The 20,691-nt window shown below is 39.3% G+C and overlaps 2 protein-coding genes across 3 annotated transcripts; both read right to left on the bottom strand.

Annotated features, from left to right (window-relative positions):
* Positions 1–7,619: 7,619 nt before the first annotated feature.
* On the bottom strand, positions 7,620–8,994 carry si:ch211-215i13.3 (brain and acute leukemia cytoplasmic protein). Its single transcript, XM_056233927.1, has 3 exons — positions 8,690–8,994; positions 8,307–8,437; positions 7,620–8,123 (listed from the first exon to the last, which is right to left on the bottom strand). Exons 1-3 carry the CDS (start codon positions 8,871–8,873, stop codon positions 7,989–7,991), a joined length of 450 nt encoding a protein of 149 aa, XP_056089902.1. The 5' UTR covers positions 8,874–8,994; the 3' UTR covers positions 7,620–7,988.
* An 816-nt stretch (positions 8,995–9,810) lies between these two features.
* atp6v1c1b (ATPase H+ transporting V1 subunit C1b) lies at positions 9,811–18,064 on the bottom strand. 2 transcript variants are annotated; one of them, XM_056233930.1, is made up of 13 exons: positions 17,908–18,064; positions 17,193–17,329; positions 17,024–17,091; positions 16,701–16,786; positions 16,370–16,464; positions 16,187–16,278; positions 15,422–15,520; positions 14,580–14,648; positions 12,448–12,540; positions 11,628–11,721; positions 11,339–11,436; positions 11,136–11,259; positions 9,811–10,432 (listed from the first exon to the last, which is right to left on the bottom strand). In XM_056233930.1, exons 2-13 carry the CDS (start codon positions 17,325–17,327, stop codon positions 10,337–10,339), a joined length of 1,149 nt encoding a protein of 382 aa, XP_056089905.1. In that variant the 5' UTR covers positions 17,328–17,329; positions 17,908–18,064; the 3' UTR covers positions 9,811–10,336. The 2 variants fall into 2 exon arrangements, with proteins under 2 accessions (XP_056089905.1, XP_056089904.1); XM_056233929.1 differs by having other exon boundaries at positions 17,193–17,332; positions 17,908–18,063.
* Between the last annotated feature and the right edge of the window lie 2,627 nt (positions 18,065–20,691).

Genomic DNA, 20,691 nt, shown 5'->3' with positions numbered 1-20,691 from the left:
TGACAACTCAAAATTGCACTAAATTGTGGAAGCAGTGCGAGACCCAGGGAGGGCTGTAACACCATCGTTTTAACCAATTAAAAGTGAGCTACAGGGGTGAAATCACTGTCATAACTGAAATTCTAAAAAATGGTAATGGAAAAAAATTAGGGGAAAGAAAGTAAAAATGTCATATATGATTTATAGTTTGATTTGCACTCATGCTATTTGATGGTATTAAATAACTGAAACAGCAGGTTCTCTTGTTTAATTTGACAACATCCATAGAAGCTTTTCATCAACATGTCAAAAAACTAGACACATCATGTCTAACCATGAAAAGTGTGGTTGTAGCACTTCCAAATTAATGTAATTCTACTGGAGCAACAAATTCCACAAAATCAGTATAGACTTAAATTTGCTACAAATGTTTTATTTATTTGTTTGTTTGTTTTGAACAAGGGCAATACAGAATAGCATAACTTCAAATTTCATGCAGTAGAATTCTAGGTAACACTGTCACGTTTGATCAATTAACTTTCTCTCTCTCGTCTTGTGTGCTGTGTGTGTGTTTAGTGTGGGCGTGGTCACTGATCACTTCTGATCAGCAGCGCCAGCTGGTTTCACTTTGTATGTGGCTTTATATGCTCAGTAACTGGTGTCTCATGTTGTCAGATCATTGTTCGTCTCTGGTGTGTTCCTGTTCCTCGTGCCCCTGTGTATGAGTGGATTCCTGTTCTTCGTGTCGTCGTCGCTGAGTGGTATTCCTGTTCCTCGTGCTGTCGTTCCCGGTGTGGATTGTGTATCTCGTTACGTGTTCTCTGGATTGTCTTCACGGGACTTCCACAAGCAGTCACGGATACTCACCACGGGATCACCGAGCACCTTCACGGAGGATTATCACCGGCACCTGCACCATCAGCTCACCTGGGTCCCTGCGCCACTGTTCCATCTGTGTTGTGCCGTCTCGACCCTCTTTGTGTCTGTTCTGACCAACCTATCATTGTGATCTTTAATAAAGCGTTATTTGCAATTGCATCCAGTGTCGTTCTGAAATGTCACAGAATGATCTGACCTCAATGGATGCAGCAAGCGCATCAAACTGGGACAACTTCGCTGCCAACAGCATCGCGAGGATGGACCAACAAGAGGAGGGCATTGAGAACATGGGTCGAGCGGTTCAAGCACTTGTGGCGCAGGTGTCCGAGCTCACCCAACAGCTACAACATCTTAGAGTTCCCACTGCGCCACCCACACCGCCCGTTCAGCCCACACCCCCACAGGATCTGAGTCTTCGCGAGCCTCGCTTACCCACACCCGAGGGATATGCAGGTGAGCCCGAGTATTGCAGAGCATTTTTGACCAGATGCTCTATGCACTTTTCGTTACAGCCGCGGACGTTCGCTCAGGAACAATCCAAGGTGGCGTTTGTACTAACCCTGCTGTCTGGAAAGGCTGCACTCTGGGGAACGGCGGTGTGGGAGAACCGAGATCCATGCTGCGCCTCGTTCCTGGCACTCTCGGAGGAGATGAAGAGAGTTTTCGATCGGGCTGTGGCGGGTAGGGAGGCGGCCAGACTACTCGCCGATCTACGCCAGGGAGACCGCTCGGTGTCGGAGTATTCCATCCAATTCCGCACCTTGGCCGCAGAGTGCCAATGGAACGAGGAGGCGCAGTGGGACCATTTCCTGCATGGGTTGGCTGACCGTGTCCAAAATGAGATTTACATGTTGGATTTACCCGCGAGACTTAATGGACTCATTGAGTTGGCTCTTCGGGTTGATGCTCGGCTGAGCAGGAGGAGTCGGGTCGTCCAGAATCGTCATTTCGTCAGCACGGAGAGGGCACGCGCCTTAAGCGAGGACACGGTCAGCCCCGTCACCGATCACGAGCCCATGCAGGTGGGCAGAGCTCGGCTTTCCCGGGAGGAGAGAGAAAGGCGGAGATCCCAAGGACTGTGTCTCTACTGCGGTAAATCGGGGCACTTCATCCATTCGTGCCCGGTAAAAGAGCAAGCCCGATAGTAACAGTGAGGCTACTATCGGGTGGGATCTCCGCCGAGAAGACCTCATCATCTACTCTCCTCCCGGTAAGGCTCAGGTGGGCTACTCACTTTCACGACACCAAGGCTTTACTGGACTCTGGGGCAGAAGGTAATTTTTTGGACATTAGACTAGCTAAGCAGCTTCTCATCCCCATTTCCCCACTCCATCACAAGATATCCGTCAACGCACTCAATGGTCAAGAGCTCCCTAACATTTCCCATGTTTCTGAACCCATTACACTCACTACATCTGGCAACCACACTGAAACTATCACATTTTTCCTCATGGATTCACCCATTGCACCAGTGGTTCTCGGGCACCCCTGGCTTACACTGCACAACCCGAGAATTGATTGGGGCCAGAATTCTGTGTCCGCTTGGAGTAATAAGTGTCATGAGTCTTGTCTCGTATCTGCGTGTACGTCTGTACCTGTTTCTGTGTTCCAGGAGGAGGAAGTGAATTTGTCAAACGTGCCCGAGGAGTACCAAGACCTGAGAGAAGTGTTCAGTAAGTCTCGTGCTGCTTCTCTACCTCCGCATCGTCCTTACGACTGTGCCATAGACTTAGTGTCAGGTGAGTCTCCGCCTAAGGGCAAGTTATATTCACTTTCTGTACCAGAGAGGGAGGCTATGGAGAAATATATTTCTGATTCTCTAGCATCCAAGTTCATTCGCCCTTCCTCATCTCCAGCAGGGGCGGGGTTCTTTTTTGTGGGGAAGAAGGATGGATCCTTGCGACCTTGTATTGATTACCGAGGGTTGAACAACATCACGGTAAAGAATACTTATCCTTTGCCGTTGATGTCTTCAGCTTTCGAGAGGTTGCAGGGAGCATCCATCTTCACAAAACTGGATTTACGTAATGCATATCATTTGGTCCGCATAAGGAGGGGTGATGAGTGGAAGACCGCATTTAATACCCCTAGGGGGCACTTTGAATATTTGGTCATGCCGTTCGGGCTGTCCAACTCCCCGGCGGTCTTCCAGGCACTCGTCAATGACGTGCTGAGAGATATGGTTGACCAGTTCATATATGTTTACCTGGATGACATATTGATTTTTTCATCTTCTCTCCAGGAGCATGTTCAGCACGTCAGACGAGTGCTTCGGAGGTTGCTAGAGAATGGGCTTTTTGTCAAGGCGGAGAAATGCGTTTTTCATGCACAGTCTGTTCCTTTCCTAGGTCACATCGTTTCGTCTGAGGGAATGCGTATGGATCCTGACAAGGTTAAGGCTGTGATAGATTGGCCAAGTCCAGATTCCCGTAAGGCCCTACTGAGGTTTCTGGGGTTCGCCAATTTCTATCGGCGTTTTATTCGCAACTACAGCCAGCTAGCCGCACCTCTGACTGCCTTGACCTCCCCCAGAACGACGTTCAGGTGGTCCGATACAGCTGAGGCTGTATTCGTTAAACTCAAGAGCCGCTTCGTTTCAGCTCCCATTCTTGTCGCCCCTGATCCATCACGTCAGTTCGTGGTGGAGGTCGACGCGTCAGAGGTGGGGGTAGGAGCAGTTCTTTCCCAACGCTCTTCCTCAGACGACAAGATGCATCCTTGCGCGTTTTTGTCCCATCGTTTATCTCCTGCCGAACGCAATTATGACATAGGTAACAGAGAGTTGCTGGCAGTCAAGTTAGCGCTGGAGGAATGGCGTCACTGGCTAGAAGGGTCAGGGGTACCTTTTATTGTTTGGACTGATCACAAGAATCTAGAATACATTAGAACTGCTAAAAGACTCAACTCTAGGCAGGCTCGGTGGGCACTGTTTTTCGGACGTTTTGACTTTTCTCTCTCGTACCGCCCGGGCTCCAAAAACATCAAGCCCGACTCATTATCTCGTATTTTTGATCAGACCGAACGCCCGTCTACTCCCGAGCGTATTTTACCAGAGTCTATAGTAGTCTCCGCTCTCAGGTGGGAGGTCGAATCGAGGGTCTTATCGGCCTTAGAAGGGGTAACGCCTCCGCCCGAGTGTCCACCGAACCGTTTATTTGTGCCAGAGGGGAATCGGTCCGAAGTTATTCAGTGGGGACATTCTTCCAGCATAGCGTGTCATCCAGGAGTTAACCGCACCAGTTTTTTGGTCAGACAACGATTCTGGTGGCCCATGATGGCTCGTGACATCCGCAATTTTGTTTTGGCTTGCTCGGTTTGCGCCACTGGTAAGACTTCCAATCGACCTCCAGATGGGTTACTCCAACCGTTGTCAGTCCCTTCGAGACCCTGGTCCCATATCGCTCTAGATTTTGTTACCGCCCTCCCGCCCTCCCAGGGTAAGACTGTCGTTTTGACGGTCGTGGACCGGTTCTCGAAGGCGGCTCATTTCATTCCCTTGCCCAAATTACCCTCAGCCAAGGAGACAGCGGTAACTGTCATAAATCACGTCTTTCGACTTCATGGCCTCCCGATAGACGTGGTCTCTGACAGGGGTCCCCAGTTTGTGTCCAAATTTTGGCAGGAGTTCTGTAGGTTACTGGGGGCGACTGTCAGTCTATCTTCAGGGTTTCATCCCCAGAGCAATGGACAAACCGAGAGAGCCAACCAAGACTTGGAGAGAGTGTTGCGATGTTTGGTTTCCAAGAATCCTTCCTCCTGGAGCCAACAACTCCCTATGGTGGAGTACGCCCACAATTCGTTACCAGTGTCATCTACGGGCCTCTCACCGTTTGAATGTAGTTTAGGTTACCAACCACCAGTTTTTGCTAGTATGGAATCCGAAGTCGCGGTCCCCTCCGCTCATGCGTTTGTCCAGAGGTGCCACCACACCTGGAATAGAGCCCGTGAGACTCTCCTCCAGGCGGGGAAGCGCACCAAGGCTAAGGCCGATCGCCACAGGTCAAGGCCTCCCGTTTACGTCGTGGGTCAAAAGGTGTGGCTTTCTACGAAAAATATTCCTCTCCGATCCGTATCTAATAAACTTGCCCCCAAATTCATTGGCCCGTTCCCTGTCACCAAGATCATTAGTCCGGTGACAGTCCGCCTCAAACTTCCTCCGGCGTACAGGAGAATTCATCCCGCCTTCCATGTTTCCAAAATTAAGCCGGTGTTTTACGCACGTATTAATCCGCCAGTCCCGGTTCCCCCACCGCCGCGTCTCGTAGACGGGGAACCAACGTATTCGGTAAATCGTATTCTGGACTCGAGAAGGAGGGGACGCGGATTTCAATACCTGGTGGATTGGGAGGGTTACGGTCCGGAGGAGAGAAGTTGGGTACCTGCTAGAGACATCCTGGATCACTCTCTGATCGATGATTTCAATCGACAGGTAAGGCGTCCTGGGGACGCCAGGAGGCGTCCCTAGGGAAGGGGGTACTGTCACGTTTGATCAATTAACTTTCTCTCTCTCGTCTTGTGTGCTGTGTGTGTGTTTAGTGTGGGCGTGGTCACTGATCACTTCTGATCAGCAGCGCCAGCTGGTTTCACTTTGTATGTGGCTTTATATGCTCAGTAACTGGTGTCTCATGTTGTCAGATCATTGTTCGTCTCTGGTGTGTTCCTGTTCCTCGTGCCCCTGTGTATGAGTGGATTCCTGTTCTTCGTGTCGTCGTCGCTGAGTGGTATTCCTGTTCCTCGTGCTGTCGTTCCCGGTGTGGATTGTGTATCTCGTTACGTGTTCTCTGGATTGTCTTCACGGGACTTCCACAAGCAGTCACGGATACTCACCACGGGATCACCGAGCACCTTCACGGAGGATTATCACCGGCACCTGCACCATCAGCTCACCTGGGTCCCTGCGCCACTGTTCCATCTGTGTTGTGCCGTCTCGACCCTCTTTGTGTCTGTTCTGACCAACCTATCATTGTGATCTTTAATAAAGCGTTATTTGCAATTGCATCCAGTGTCGTTCTGAAATGTCACAAACACTTTATAATAACTACACGCTAATAATCATTAGTTAAGCATGGTTAATTCATCATTCATAAAGCATTAATAGACATTAATAAGCAGTTTATAAATACAGCTATAAATGCTTTCTTCTTGATTTACAAGCATATCTATAATTTATTTAATAATTGTATTTTCATCCTTTATTAATGATCAATTTATTATTTCTAAATGATTAATTACATTTTTTATAAACCAGTTATTTAAGAGTTTTCAGTGGTTTACAAGATTACTTAGAACGTGTAAGTAAATGATTAATAAACTATTTAAATGTACATTCATACATCTTATTATTCAGACATATAGTGATGGTTACTTAGTGTGTTAATAAATGCTTTATTAACATGTATTTAAGCTGTAATTTAGGGTTGATTCGGGTAGTTATAAAGCATTTAGTAGTGGTCAGTTAACTATGTTTGTGAGCTCATCTAAAGTGAGGACTGTTCATGTCTAAAGTTCTGTATCACTGTGTTGTGTTTGTTACATTTTACTGTTTAGAAGATTGATGAGCCTTTAAATCTCCTTTATAAATGCTTTACAAGGCATGAATAGTCCTCACTTTAGATTAGCTCACAAAATAGTTAACTGACCACTACTAAATGCTTTATAACTACCTGTATTTACTACATTTAGTTACACTTTCTAAGTGATCTTATGAATAACTGACAACTCTTAAATAACTGGTTTATAAATAATGCTATACTTCATTTAGAAATTATTAATTGATCATTAACAAAGTATGAAAATACAATTATTAAACGCATTATAGATATGCTTATAAATCAAGAAAAAAAGTGTTTATAGCTGTATTTATAAACTGCTTATTAATGTATATTAATGCTTTATAAATGATGAATTAACTGTTTACTCATGCTTAACAAATGATTAATAGCATGCAGTTATTATAAAGTGCTACCGAATTCGGTACAGTCTTCAGCCTGGAGAGTGAGGGTGTGTTAGATGTTTCCAAGTATTATGTTTCATATTATATATATATATATTTGTTATTTGAATTGTTTTGAATTTTAAAAAGGTTTCCTATATGTTACCTGTTGAACTTCAACTTTTTAAAGTGAAATGATGGTGATAATGGATGTTATAATGATCATTTTGAATTTAATATGGTAATTAAATTCACCTGTTCATGCAAAAAACCATTACAACTCAGCCCATTAATGGGGTAGATGTAACAACAGTGCTCTTTGTACTTGACATCATTTAGGTAGGCTATAAAGTTAACAACTTTTAAACAACTCCCTGATCTTCCTTATTTTAGTTTGTCTAATTATCAATGTTTGTCATCAGTTTGGTGATGCAGCATTAAGATTTGTCAAAAACCATGTACAGACAGTGCCTCGCATTTTTAAAAAGCTTTTTTATATAAACTATATTAAATACTTCATTTTAATGTTACACTAAATGTCCAAAACACAGCAATAGTCTGTTCATATAAGATAAGCTGCTCCATCTAGTGGTTATTTTACAGCACTTATAGCTGGTTGTATAAAATGCCTGTGAGTAAGGTCGATCGATCTGTTGTTATCCTCCAAAGAAAGCTTTAGAACTTTATTTCTAAAATAAAACTACTATGATACTGAATCACTATTAAATATAAAATAAATAAATAAATAAATAAATACTGTAAAATTTCCAGTAAATGCATATTTACAAAAACAGAATAACCCAAAAATAATATTAACCAACTGATTTTTTTTAACAATTATTTAAGCATGACAATAAAGCATTTAGTAGCCTGTTCTTTAAAATCAGTGTCATTAGCATTAAAATTGCACAGTGCATTGTGAGCAATAATTCATATATGCAATAATATGAACATATGCTGCTTTGCTCAGTAACTCCTATGAGGACATCAGGGTGCCAGCAGACTAAAATCTATATTTGGCATGCTAATGATCAGATGCACCTTGTTAACCCATTTTAGCAACAAAACTTCAGTAAAGTGTAATATTTCTATGAGCGAGCGTTAATGAGATGTCATCTCTTGTGAAGCTCGATTTCTCTCGACAGCTTATGATTTCTTATACAGCCTGTAATCCTCATGGGCTGAACTCCTCTGGGTTTCAGAGCGTATCCTCCGCATCAGGCGAAGATGATTTTTCCCTCATTGGCTCCCCTGGGTGAGACGCAGCATCAGATGAAACCCCCTCAGAATGAGACGTCCCCTCCTTACGTGTTGTCGGGTTTGAGTCACTTATCTGCTGTAAAAACACAAACAAGCTGTCACCATATCGATTGGGAAACAGACTTAATGTTACTCAAACATTGACACAGCTGTCTGTGCACTACATTGGCAAAAACCCTAAAGTTTGAAGAATTATACATCCGAGACCATAATGTTTCATTAATAGCTGCTAGCTTTTTGAAGCAGTGACTCAAACCTCATGGCCACAGGATGTCCTTTGATGGTTTGTGCAGGTGCTGGAAGTCAAAACCTGCCTCCCACATTGAGTTCCTGTATTAACCATCCGTCTGCCTCTGTCTCCACAAGACCTGGCCTCTGTACCTCTACCTGTGGAAATCATATTTCACAAAAACTTCTGTAAGCTTGGACTTTGCCTGATAACATTCTAGGTTATCATATTTCAAATCATATTTCAAAAGAGAATAATAAGCCAAACAAACTTTGATTTGATTTCAGAGCATGCTGAAGATAGTATCTTAAAGCTAAAGAGTTTTGCAGTTAAATCATAGCTCATGCATTTATAAATATAGCCTATATATTACTTTTCACCAACAACAGCAAAACAGCATTATAGGCTACCTGATAGTTTTGCATTGCCTTTAATAAGCTGGCTACATTCTCCACGAACGACGCGGTTCTTATAAGTCACGCCGTTGGGGATTTCAGCATCAGTGTTGGTAAGCCACGTCGACTCGGTTTCTCTGGTCCAGCTCTCATGATATCGCGGTTCAATAGCGTCTGCTCGACTCCCACCGCAGCCCATTGAGAATTTGAGATAAGATGGAGCGATGCATGCGCTATTAATGATGATGCAGAAGAGCGCGCGAGTGTGTGCTGTGGTCCCACGCGCAGCTGTGCCCTCGTGTTGTAGTTGTCTAACTTGAGATCTGTCATCTCTTGCGTCATCGAGGGCCGGCTACAGTTTATTGTGAGACAGTGTAGTGGCGATTTGTACGAAAACAAGTAATGTTCGGCCCAGAAAAATTGACATCCTCACCATTTATTCAAATTATTAAAAATGTGATTAAGATTTTGTTAGCAATTTGCGTAGCTATAGTTGTGCTAGTCAATTGTTTTAGTTGTGATAACTCAATGAAACACGCCAAATTGTGCGGACACATTTTTTGGCTAGGCTGTCATACAAAGAAAGAACATATCGCAAAAACAAGAGAGAACCAACGAAATATTCATAACTGTTTATGTTGAACTTGAGCCTATCGATGCATTTTCCTTTGAGTTGCTATGCAATTTGTTAGGAACAAAGTACATTTACTTGAGTAGCCTACTGTACTTAAGTACACTTTTTTAATGTTCTTTAAAACAAATTCTTTAAAACAAATTGCCACAAAGATGGCAAAATCTGAAATCATTGTCCTTGTGGGGACATTTTCTGCTTCCCATGAGGAAAACAGCTTATAAATCATACTTAGTAGTCTTTTGAAAATGTAAAAATGCAGAATTGTTTTCTGTGATGGGTAGGTTTAGGGGTCAGGTTAGGGGATAGAATATTTGTACAGTATAAAAACCATTATATCTATGGAATATCCCCATCAAAAATCAAAACCAAATAGTGTGTGTGTGTGTGTGTGTGTGTGTGTGTGTGTGTGTGTGTGTGTGTGTATGTGTGATATGTGGATATATAATATGAGTAACAGTGCATAGTCATTTGAATTGTCCTCTGACTATAAAAAAAAGCATAATGATGTGCTATAATTTTATTGACTTTGATTGGTCTTGACATTCAGCATGTGATCATGTATTTCACCGTTTCCAACAAAAATATAAATACATTTAATCTCACAGTAGAAGCACAAACACAGACAAAAACAAATATAGTGGTTCTCAATAACACAATTAAACATAATTACTGCATTACCTGCAAATGGCACAGAGTAACTAAGCACCGACAGAAAAAAACAGAGTGCACAACCATTATAGGCTCAGTAAATGAGGAGTGTTCAATGTTGGACCGCACATGCCATCTAAGGACAGATTTTAAAACCCCTGAAAATCCTTCATTTGTAAACACATTAAACCAATAACACAGATGCTAAAACTCTGTGACTGCTTATAGTGATCTGCAGGCAGGAATGAAAAAGGAACGAGCCAGTGAGAGGGAGGTACTAGCAGAAAGGTTAAAAAGGTAATGATAGAATAAACAATAAGTGTTTAATAAATTATTAGAGTCAGTCTCTGTGAAGTAGAATTAAACAATGTATTTGAATTCTATTTGAAGTCAAAGAGGTTGCAGTCGATCTTGTAGTAAACGTATGGATAATACTCTTGCTGGCTGAGATTCAAACCCGGGATGTCCATAGATGCCTATAACACAACAAAAAAAGAAGAACAAATCAGCTGTGATTTAGAGATATATTCAATTAGGTCTGTGGATCATGTAGAAAGTACACTAGCGTTCAAAAGTTTGCAATAATTAAGATTTTTAAAAATGTTTTTTTAAGTCTCTTATGCTCGCCAGAGCTGCATTTATTTGATCAAAATGCAGTAAAACAGTAATATTGTGAGATATTACAATTTAAAAGAACTGTTTTTAATTTTAATATATTTTGAAATGTAATTTATTCTTGTGATGTCAAAGCTGAATTTTCAGCAGCCATAAATCCAGTCCTTCAGAACCTGTTCTAATATGCTGATTTGGTTCTTAATTTTATCAATTGTTATTAGTGCTTAATCCTTCCTGAATAAAACTATTCCTTTCTTCTTCTTTAAAAAAAAATCTTCTTACTCCAATTTTTTTTAATGGTAGTGTATCAGAAAAACAGTTTTTAACATTAATAATAAATGTTGAAATAATGATGTAATGATGCTGAAAATTCAGCTTTGCCATCACAGGAGGAATAAATGAAAATGTTTGTGTAAATGAAAATGTTATGTTAAACTGTAATAATATTACTGTTTTGACTGTATTTTTTATCATATAAATGCAGCCTTGGTAAAAATTAGAGACTTATTTGAAAAACCTAAAAATGAGTAATTATTTCAAACTTTTGACGGTAGTGTAACTCACATCAATAACAGTAGCACTGCTGTCCAAGTGTTTGTAAAGGTCCTGCAGAACTTCTCTGAGTTTCTTTACATTCTTCTTGCCGGGCTGCAGCAACATGGCCTGGAAATTGACTGGCAGCCCATACCTGTTAAATACAAACATGGAGGTCATATATCTGACAATCTACATCTCCATAAGAAACAGTTTTATACCCCACATTGTACCTCAAGACAGACTCTGTAAAAACCCGAAGTGCCTTGATGTGTATCCATGTGATGAAAGCCTCACTGAAGTTTACTTTAAGCCAACGTACCAAAGGACCCTGAGGTGCAGAAGCAGATTGCCTGTTGTTATCATCATTTATCTTTTCGTTTTCCTGTTACTTCAAATGAAGAGTAATCAAAGCTCTGGCCCTCTCAAGCTGGCTGTGATTTTGAGGTTCCTCATCAACATTATTGTGAATGATTTTATAATGTTCAATAGTGAATAAAATGTAGACAGCTGCACGCATACAAACTGCTTTTTCTTGTCAGTGGAGAGGCGAGTCAGCTCCTCTTTGTCTGCTTTCATCTCCTCTTCATTGTACTGAAAGTCACGCACCACGAACCTGAAAAAAATTCAGTAGCAACAGGTCAGCTTCCCTCTGATTCAATGAGCATCAAAAACCGACAGGCACTGATAGCAGTCTTATAACAGTATTCCATACATAATCTGGGGATATATTTACATTGATTCTTGAAATATGACAAAACTGACAACAGAACTGAAAAAATTAAAAGTTTGTGTTCAAAAGCAAGATTTGGGATTTTAATCATTTTGATTATAAGTAGACACTATCGTTCAAAAGTCAGTAAAAAAATGTTTTATAGAATTTCATACTTTTGATCAAATAATGCGTCTTTGCTGAATAAAAGTAACAGTAAAGACCATTATAATGTTACAAAATATATCTATTTCAAATAAATCCTGCTCTTTTGAATTTCCTATTCATCAAAGAATCCTGAAAAATGTATCATGATTTCCCCTAAACATATTAAGCAGCACAACTGTTTTCAACATTGATAATAAAAAGAAATGTTTCTTGGGCAGCAAATCAGCACATTAGATTTCTGAAGGATCATGTGAGTGAAGACTTTTTAAAATTGTAATAATATTTTTTTATTTTTGACCAACTAAATGCAGCCTTGGTGAGTATAAGAGACTTCTTTTGAAAAACATTTAAGAATCTTAACGGTAATTATATATATATATATATATATATATATATATATATATATATATATATATATATATATATATCGATATATATTATTCAGAGAGTTCAGACACTCACTTGTTTTCTCGTGCTTTTTGTTTGAAGTCATCAATAGCCTTCCTGAAGAGTGTGACGCTAAACAACCCACTGTCGTGATCTTCAAATAAAAGCCTAACAGAAGATGAAAACTCTGATTTAGGATCTATCACAGAGCAGCACTTTACTTGATTCAACAAGAGGCAACAATAAACTGCTATGGACATATTAAACACATATGAAGGTTGAACATTAAAAGCAGTAATCTCATTACAACAAGAGGTCTATAAAGCCACATTTTGGTCTTTGGTCTACATTGTGATTTCTTTTAGAGTTGATTACTTCAGATGCGATTAATTGTGCACATAAAGGAGTAATGGTGTGTGAGGCTTTAGACAAGTAATAAATATTAGTTACAGAAAGTACATAATTCTATGCTTAGGCAATATAATTTGAATTTGACCAAAGACTTTAGACATACAAAGACACTTGGCACCCCATGAATAGGAGAAAGAAAGTGCAATGAGCAATATGGCGGAATAAGTCCCACCTTCTAAATAAAAAAGCCAATCAGTGAACAGGTTTGGAGAACTTGATGTTTCCCCATTCAAAGAGATAGGAGCTGTACTTGAATGACTGAAATAGACCTTATTCACAATCACAGCAGAGCCATCTTTGATTTTTAACGGGAATGACAGCAAGGCTGTGAGGGATAGAAATACATCTCTTTAGTGGGTTGTACTGTTATTTAATGTGTTTTTGGATTGTTCTGCTGACGAAACACTGCAAAAATATCTTTCCAAGAAATTTGAGTTGACAAAAAACTCCAGACAACACAAGCTGTGTAAAATTATAAGTGATCTAGGAGCTTTATACGGCTTTTTACCGAGGATAGATACCATGATAACTAGGGATGGCCCGATACCGATACTGGCATCGGGGATCGGGCCGATACTGTCCTCATATACTCGTACTCGTACTCATAAAAATTCGCCGATACCACGCACCGATACCACGTAGCTACATTTTGCAAAACGAAACTGGCCGCCGCGAGTGCTTTGTCGAGGTAAACTGAGGCATAGGAAATTATAATGTCGGCGGTTTGGGCTCATTTCAAGAAAAGGGATGATGACAACAGCAAGGCAGACTGTAAGTTATGTTCAGCTAAGGTGTCGAGAGGAGGGAAAGAAAGTAGGCTACATCGTTTAACACCAGCAATCTAATTAAACATCTGAAGACGCATCATAGATCTGATGGCCGAGCGCGCGCGCGGGCGGTAATGCAATCACTCTGTGTGTGCGGGTGCGGGAGAATAAAACGATTCGCGGGACTCCCGCAAACTAGAAATATCTATAAATAAAACATAAAAACTAATAGATTTTTATTCATCTCTTGCAGAAAAGCAACAAGAACAACTACAACAAAATAGAAACGATTTACAGGCCAGAGTTTCTATTCATAACATGGTTACAGCGTTGAGCGATGTAGCCAAGCACAGACATATGTGTTGATTTCTTGAACGCAATGGCCAATCAGAAGCATTTAAGATAGACTCCCCTCACCGCTCAAAACGGACTTTTTTGTTCAGTGCTGAATTCTGTATGCTGGCAAATCCTCTAATTATAACAAACAAATTGTGGATATTATGAAAGATTCATTGTGCAGTCAGCTTCATTGATAATAACAGAGTTGTGTGAGATCGCGAGGAACTGTCAGCTTTTTAGGATTTAAGGGAGCGCACTTTGCGCGCATTCAGTCATGCCAGACCATGCACGCAGTAGCCTGCTTGCTTTTATGTTAAATTAACAGTGGTTTGTGTGTTAATACATTTATTATTTTACAAATTTTTATTTATTTTTAGACTTGTTAAAACAAGCAGAGAAGAAAATAAAAACAGTCTTCTAACCTGTGTTCTAAAATAGTCGTCTTCTTTTCTGGGAGCCTATTACTTTTGCGGTAGAAATATCGGTATCGGTACTCGGTATCGGCAAGTACACAAATGTAAATACTCGTACTCGTATCGGTTTGAAAAAAAATGGTATCGGGCCATCCCTAATGATAACACGGTAAGTCATGGCACTGCACTGAGTAAGGTCTATAGCTGCCCAAGAGGTGTTTCAAAGATGGCCGTCAAGTGAAATGATTTGCCTTAAAGGGACTTTGATTTTACTCACTTTGTAGATCTTGGAACAACCATTTCAGAAAGGGTTTCATATGTCTTCTGCCAGTCAGGATAATTTGTCCTTTTTGGGCCATAAAATGGACAAAAATAAGGTTTTTAAAATGTTTTTTTGCAGTGATAAAAGATATAATGAACGAAAGTTTGCACATTCTGAGTTAAAGGGAAAGTTCACCCAAAAATTTAAATTCTGTCATCATGTATTCCCCCTTATGTCGTTCCCAACCTCGATTACTTTATTTATTCTGTGGAAGATCATTTTTAAAATGTTCAGTTCCCATTGACTTCCATAGCATTTTCGTCCACACTATGGAAGTCAATGGGAACCAAAACTCTTTTCTTAATTCAGATCATTTACTCACCCACAAGTTGTTCCAAACCCACATGAATTTCTTTCGTCTGTTGAACACAAAAGAAGATATTTTGAAGAATGTTGGTAACCAAACAGTTGATGGGCCTCATTGTCTTCCATAGTATAAAGAAAATACTATGGAAGTCAATGGCTACCGTCAACTGTCTGGTTACCAACATTCTTCAAAATATCTTCTTTTTAGTTCAACAGAAGAAAGAAACTCCTATGGGTTTGGAAGAACTTGATAGAGAGTAAATAATGACAAAATTTTAATTTTTTTGTGAACAATCCCTTTCACGACATTTTTCAAAATATATTCTCTTATTTACTACAGAAGAAAGAAAGTCACACAGGTTTAGAATGACATGAGGGTGACTAAATGACAGAATTTTCAGATTTTGGGTGGATAAACTATCCCTTTAATGCAATGAAGAAACATTTAAAAAGTCTTTACAAAGGAGCACAAATACTTAAGCTTGACTTACTTTGGAACAACTACAAGTAGAGTAATAAGGTATTCAGAGTCTAGTATAAAATCATCCTTCTTGACTATATCAGCCAAACTCCTGGTCAAAAGACTCCCCCTAGTGGACAAGACATGTTATTATTTGACGTCACTTAAAATTAATTTTTTTTTAAATGAAATGCTTGAAAAAAACCCAAAAAAAACATTAACAACAATTATCGTCATCGTCATAACATAATACAATACACCAGAGTCCTTCAGCCTTTCAGTCCAGATTAAGTTCCCTCAGTCTTTCAATCTTAAAAATGATTAATGCAAGCGTGCCGCACACGTCCTGAAAAGTGAAGCCAAAACATTTCTATCGCCCTCCTGGTGGCTGGCTGCAGTAATATTTTTTTCTTCCAAAGATGGTTTCTGTCATTTTAGTTAGTTCTTATCACGCTGACGTATGTTCAAGTGTTTGTTTTTCTAATAAGTTTGGTTTTAGTTAGTTATTTGACGCTATAAAAAACGGGATGTAACGTCATGATTGACAGCAGTGCTTGCGATTAAGTCTGCAGGAGCGGGATTGTGGGCGGGACCGTGATACCGTGTGGCTCCACCCCAGAATCACTACCGCAGACTCGGGCTCCAAATGACGTAAACGGCGACGACCGTTTCTGGGATATTTTGGCTTCATTCTTCAACAGTGGAAGGAAGTGGAGACACATCGTCCATCTTTTTTACAGTCTATGGAATAGTCTCACAGAATGTAAATTGAGTATGTAAAAAGCCTCCCACTTACACATTCTTCCTCTCCAGACTCTGTAGGTTCCCCTTTAAGCTATTATAAGCCGAAGCTCTGGCTTTAAGATCATTGTCAATCTGACTCACTTGCTATGAACAGAGAACCAAAACATGATGTTTATTGAAAGATCAATCTCTTTGTGCATTATAAAAAATTATAAATGATTTTAACATGCCTCACCTTGGACATAATGTCTGAGATGTTCTTAAGGGACTGTTTGATGGGATACTTGGCCATATCCCACTGGAACCGTGTAACATATGTTACCAGATCAACTGTATGGAAATTATAAATATTTATAATCATATAAAATAAGTTTTATAAGATATGTACAAAGACTTTCAAATACGACTGACTAGACTATGAGCGATTACATCATTTTTCTTTAACAAGATTTTATATAAATGTTAGTTTAACATTACTACCTATTAAATATCTGTATGTGATGTTGGTAGTAGTAGTTTACCATCAATATTGTGGTTAGTGTGTATTGAGGGTTGAGTTCACTTGCCTCCATTGGCCAAAAGATTCTCCTGAACTTTATCTCGACTGTCTTCTAACACATCAGCCATGTACTGGGCCACTTTCTTCACTACACTGGAAAATTAAAAAATATATAAAAACCACAGTATAAATATAGATAACTACATTTAGAGAACTATAATGTGACAGAAGCTATAAAATGCATGAAGTGAACTTGAAGGGAACTATGAGTTTGTACCAAAGCAGTGTCAGTGATACTGAAAAAAATATTAAAGAAAAATAATCAAATGAATCAATTTTGACAAAAAAAAAAAACAATCTCTTATAATAAGACAAATGTAGACATGAAACCTTTCTACGAAAGAGTCCAGCTTGGCCAGATCATCTGAGAGCCCTACAAGGACATCCAGAGTTCCCACCTGTTGAGAAACCCCTAATCTCATTAGATAGAGGAGAGATGCAAAATATGTGTCATTAATAACAGTGTTTTAACTGAAATAGAAAATAAGGAGTAATCAACCTTCAGTTCAGGCATGTTGAACTTGTGGTTAGTGGACAGGTTGCTGGTCTGGGTTGTGGCCATGTTCATCGTGTCCCATGTCTGCTGGCAGGTCTTCTCTCCAGGAGCAGAGATCAGCCAAAACTCTGTCATCATTACTTCTTAAATGATAACAGAAAGGCTCATAAAAACTTGTAGATTAATGCTGCCTTCACGTGCCATCGGATATTTCCTACTTCCCACTTCTGTAGTCGTGATTACGAGCTCGTCGCATGATGAAAATTTTGACTTGATGTCCAATTCATGTCCCATTTTTTTTTAACTAGGAAACTATTTACGATAATTCCGATAGCACATGAAGACAGCATAAATTCTGGTACCAGAGACACAAAAATAACTGTCAAATAAAATACACAGCTCTTTTCCACATTGGTCGTATGAGCAAATTCACACTTCTCCATTTCATTCCATAAAAATGACCAGTCACGAGTCATTCCGAAATAATACAACGCATGGCTCCATCAGATACTAAGGCTAAATGTGTCCTGCTCGAACAGCTATTCAAATTTTGAATTGATCTTTTTTTTATCTTAAATGTGTACATTAACATGGTATATACGTATGCGTGAGTGACTTAGACGCTTCTATTTTTTTAAAGTCTGTAAATATTGTATGAGCAGCGTTTACGGCTGTCAGTCACGACTATGAAATTGAAATCATTTTCGGCGATACTTACCGATTATGTAGTCCCTTAGTATACAACAAAACAATCTGATAAAACTGTCAATTGTTTTAATAAAGCATTGTATACACAGTTAATTGAGTCGCTGTGTTGAAAACGCTTCAGACCGCATCACACTTCCAGTCAGCTGATCTGAGCTGAGGAGGTTGTGTTTCGTTCAGGTGACAGTGCGTTCAGGATGCGCAAGGATTCAGGATTTTTGCACGGTTACTAAACTTTATTTCTTGGTTAATTAAAGGGAGTTAAGCAATGGGCTATGTAGCCTATTTAAAATAATTTAGCTTTTTTTTCAGCTGTTTTAAGGATTGAAATTAAAAATCTAAATTTGTGTACTTGACTGTAATCTAAATATTATTACAACAAAACCTCCCTGCAACTTCTTCTTTTTTTTTTGTTGCATAAAAACACCAAAAATGAACAATTTGATCAAAAGCAGGTTGCATTCTTTGCAACTAAATATTCTCTCCTACAAGCACTTAACAATACAATTGTAGGGGGAAAAAAACATTATTTTTGACTAAATGTAGGCCTACTAAACCTTACTCGGTTTCTAAACTTTACAATATGTGAAATAACCTCTTTCAATTGACAAAACTTTCTTCAAGAATTCAGGCTGCACAAAATACATGTATTTAATGTTTATCACTAAATACACAATATAATGTTATTTGAGCACAGTAGGCCTACACGGTATCCAAATGATCTACCTTTAAGTTACTACTCAGTTGATACAGCTAATGTGCAAATTCAGTTCAAGTCAATTAAAAATATTCAATTTAATTTTACTGTAAATAACATGATTTGCAGACAAAGTGTAGGCTGAACATATTTTGCAACGATTTACTGAAACAGAACAAGATCTTTGGTGTAGGCATGTGCACTCTAACAAGTTATTTGTCTGAAAAATACGCTTTTAGTCTGTTTGGGGCATTATCTAAAAAAAAAATAAAAAAAATTGCCAAACAAATACAACCCAAAACCTTAAAATATGACCTTTCACCCAGCAAAAGGCTATGAAAACAATTGCACCTTGTGCTTTGTATGTTTATGTATCATTGTGTACGGGTTTGTTATGACAGCTTTGCCAGCTGTAAACCTAATCATTATTGTATTCTACACTATGAATCAGATGAAATACAACTGATGAATGCAGTCTGTGTTGACAGAGAACATTATGAACACAACATTATGAACGGGTTTTACTGGTACTGGTGGTACAGTTGTATACAGTATAACAACACACAATTTGCTGGTTGTATAAAACATAATACAATATGAATTTAAAAATAACAACAATGACTTCCATGCCTATATAATGACATAACTAAATAAAAAGGGAGGGGTGTATCAGAAAGCATAAGCAGTGTATTAAGCTACATAAACAGAACCCACGTTGGCCCATACATGTCTAAAGGAGCGCATTTCTCCAAAAGGAATTTGCTAATGAATCATAATTTTTTCGTGAGCACAGATGTCCACGCCCACCACTCTGCCTTCGAAATTCGAATCCCACTAAGCGAAAGGCTGAGCTTATGAATATTAATCAGAGTGGGCTGAACTTTCTTGGAAACCCTCTCCAGAACAACCAGTCACGAGCCAGTTACGTAACCTAATTAATATTCATAAGCCAAGCCTTCGCTGTAGTGAGAAGGAGGTCTCTGCAGAGCAACAAGGGGCGTGCCTCAATTTGGGGGCGTTTTACAACCAGGTAGGCGTTTTACAATCTCTCTGCCTGGTTTGCTAAAACTTGAGTGGGTGATACTTGAATACGCTTTCCCCATCAGATATTCAGATATTAGTGATAGCGAGAAAACGGTACAGTCTATGGGTGAAATGAGGAGAGAGGTCACCTGTCCTGCATATGGATGTAAGTGGATTTGTGTAAATTCTCATTTTCCGTCAGTTAACGCTAATTAGTTTGTGTAAACTTGCTTGCAACACGATTAAGAAAAGCTCCAAGAGGTCTGCCACTTACAATCTATCGCTAACCACTATTAACAAACATTCGCTAACTTTTTGGTGCATGCGTTTGTTACTTTAGTGTTGATAGTGGTAGTTTGCTTACTGTCGGCGTATTGTAATATAAAAAAATAGTTAACGTTAGCTTGTCAGACTAGAAAACAATAGTTGTAAACAAATATTAGTGGGCTATTCCACCGAATTATGGCCCGGTTTCACAGACAGGGACAGGGTTTAGCCTAAACCAGGATTAGTCCATAGTTCAATTAGGACATTTAAATAATTTTCATAAACATGCTTAGAAAAAAAAAACATTACTGGTGTTCATCTTGAGACAAAACAAAGACACTGATATATTTTAAGATCAGTCAGTGCAAGTGTATTTCAGTTGGAACAGCTCAGACTTATTTGGTCTAGGACTAGGCTTTAAAATTGTTTGTGAAACCAGGGGATATAGGTAGCCTACTAATATGTTCTATAAATACAATAATAAATAAAAAAATAACTATAAATACATTTTAAGGAAAGTGTTGTGCACATTAATCTAACTGCAAATTCTGTCTAATTAAAAATGATTAAAAACGATTAATTTTTTTTTTGTGGATAAATTACGTTTTCATTCAGTCCAGAACCCACTCCCTTCATATAAGAAATGGTGTTTGAGTGTGAGGTGCGCTGTAAGAAAACAAGAAAAGCTGAAAAAGCATTGCTTGTTAAGTTTATTATTTTTAATATCAATTTTAATGTAATATTTATAATTTTTCTGTTATTTATATTATATCTCATAACCCTAACAAAAACCTCTGCAGACACCTAGAT

This window comes from Rhinichthys klamathensis, unplaced genomic scaffold (genome assembly GCF_029890125.1).
Source record: "Rhinichthys klamathensis goyatoka isolate OS25496 unplaced genomic scaffold, OSU_Roscu_1.1 h1tg000384l_1, whole genome shotgun sequence".
NCBI lineage: Eukaryota > Metazoa > Chordata > Actinopteri > Cypriniformes > Leuciscidae > Rhinichthys > Rhinichthys klamathensis.
This window is presented reverse-complemented; position numbering and strand designations above follow the sequence as displayed.